Consider the following 2,494-nt stretch of genomic DNA (forward strand, 5'->3'; position numbering starts at 1 on the left):
GCCTTCTCAGAGAGCATGAGAGGATGTTCTTGGTGATGACTAAGCTCTTTTTGTAGATTCTCTGATGAGTGTACATGGAGGACAGAGCCTTCAATCAGCTTCTGTCCCCCACCTTCCATCCCTATACTGTAAAAAGGCTATTATACTGTGACCTGGGCCCAGAGGGGGGAAATTGTTTGCATTCCTATCAGTGGAATGAAAGAGGAGCATGAAGAGATTGGGGAATAAATGAATAAACAAATAGATGGATGGATGAATAAATGAACAAAAGGAAAAAATGATGGATGGATGGATGGATGAATAAATGGATGGATGGATGGATGGATATACAAGCAAGCAGTGGGGCTCTACAAGAAGCAGTAAGGACAAGCTACACGTGAACTGGGAAGTTGGATTTACTCAACACTCTGCAACTGCAGCCAAGGTAAGAATAATAGTGATAAATTCTCTGCCACTGGCAGAACTTTCTCTGGAAAATAAACAACAGGAGAACGCAAAACTGACAGGGACCCAGAAAGTGCTCTGAGATGCCTTTAATTCCCCTGACACTTCAAAGACAGACCAACTGTCACTCTCTAGAGGAAAAGAATCTTCTGCTGTGAGAAGCAGGTGCTCCTTCCTCGCCTATGTTGGCATGCAGGTGCTCTCCAGGAGGGTGAACTCAGAAATCCATAGTCGGGCATCCACAAGAAAGGTGCAGTTCACCTGAAAAATGTAATTGCAGGACAAATCAGAGCCATGTAGCACATGAGAGCACTTACCATGAAGAGTTCAAGATGCATTTAAAACTACAAAAGAAAAGGAAAAAAAGAAAAAACAAAACAAAACAAAAAAACAGTGGCCTGAAGTGGACTTAAAAGCTCAAGGTTCAAACGGGATGAGAGGCAGTGGTTACCTAAGTTGCCCAGAGAGTCCTAAGAGGATGCCTGCTGAAGCCAGCACCTGACTCTGAGGGGTTTCCCAGTGCACATGATTAATAGCCCCTTCCCCATGAACTCTAGGGAGCCAGCACAATGCCCAGGAGATGGTCCAGGTGGACCTGCACCCACTCAGCAGAAGCTGCAAACCCACCCCAAGGGGAGGCTTTTCCCAAGGCTGGGGTGAAAGGGGAAGACCAGCCTCGCTGACAGTGTCACCCTAAGTGAGCCCATCCACAAGGTCTGACTTGGTGGGAGAGGGGCTAAGTCTCATCTACCCCAGGTGTATTCATGAAGACTTCTCTCTGATATTATTTTTTATTTCCAGAAAGTTCATGATGCTTTGGGTTATTTTAGTCTCAAACCTCTTTCATGCCTGGGCCTTTTTGCAAAGGGCAGTTGTCAATGTCTTCATCATGTTTCTTACAAACCGTGCGGCCCATATTCAAGTCCATTAAATAATTCCAAGAAAACAGCTGTCAAAAAGAAAGTATAGAAATTGCTATAAAAACTTAATGTGAACTAAGGAGTAAAACACAAACAACGAAATAGAAATGCGGGGAAAAGATATGAATGTGCAGCTGCATGCATATAAATAATGATATACATTGGTGCACTCCTTTCTGCTATCTCCTTTCCTTCTCTACTCTGATTTTCAGGGGCTTCACTCGTTAAGAAACCAAAACAGAAACTTGCCAAAACCAGTTTGGTTCAGTGGATAGAGTGTAGGCCTGAGGACTGAAAGGTCCTGGGTTTGATTCCGGTCAAGGGCATGTACCTTTGATTCCGGTCAAGGGCATGTACACTTAGAGGAGTGTTCAGGGGGAAGTGAGGCTGGGACATGATCAAGAGGCAGCTGATAGATGATGATTCTCTCTCATCGATGTTTCTAACTTTCTATCCCTCTCCTTTCCTCTCTGTAAAAAATCAATAAAATAAAAATAAAAAACCAGAAACTTTAAGCACTTGTAATGATACCTTGCATTTTAAAATATATTTACCGAAAACAAAAAATCTTCCTTTCCTCATTTGCAGACCAAAGACTCACCCCTCCCAGGCCCGTTTGTGGGGGCGGGGAGGCTGCGTTGTAGCTTACCTTGCGCTGGCTTCTCCCCACCCACAGCAGCTTGTAAGCATACTCATCCACCTGGGCTTGGTTGAACTGAAACATGGCAAACTCCACACCTATGGCAAATAACTGCGCGTCCTTACTAACGTCCACATACTTGGAACTGCAGACAGGAGCTTCCAGTGCAATGAGCCCCAGAAGCAGAGGCACCTTCAGGAGCATGCTGCCTGGCGTCAGCCCTGGAGGCCAGCAGCATGCAAGTGTTGAGTTGGCAGCTGCTTTGGAGCTGCTTCTATAGCTCCCCATCCCACATGGCCCTGCCCCCAGAATCCATGCGCGGGCATGCGCCTTGTCCAGCTCCTCCTCTCCGCTCCCTTCCTTGTCCTCACCAAACAGAAAGCAGAACATTTCCCAAGCCTTCCTCACATAAGCCTTGAACCCAAGGACATTCATGCCACGTGACCTGTTCCCTGCACATTTCCAGGGCTGCCTCCTCCTGTCCCAGGCC

The 2,494-nt window shown here is 46.3% G+C and overlaps 1 protein-coding gene across 1 annotated transcript; it reads right to left on the minus strand.

The window, feature by feature from the left end:
- Window positions 1–624: 624 nt before the first annotated feature.
- Window positions 625–2,292, minus strand: LOC311624790 (putative cystatin-15; the record flags this gene model as incomplete). Its single annotated transcript, XM_084888406.1, has 3 exons — window positions 625–705; window positions 1,283–1,393; window positions 2,014–2,292. The coding sequence occupies 3 exons, from the start codon at window positions 2,290–2,292 to the stop codon at window positions 625–627; spliced, it is 471 nt and encodes a 156-aa protein (XP_084744532.1).
- Window positions 2,293–2,494: the final 202 nt, after the last annotated feature.

Source organism: Pipistrellus hanaki, assembly GCF_964339955.1.
Source record: "Pipistrellus hanaki genome assembly, chromosome: 6".
NCBI lineage: Eukaryota > Metazoa > Chordata > Mammalia > Chiroptera > Vespertilionidae > Pipistrellus > Pipistrellus hanaki.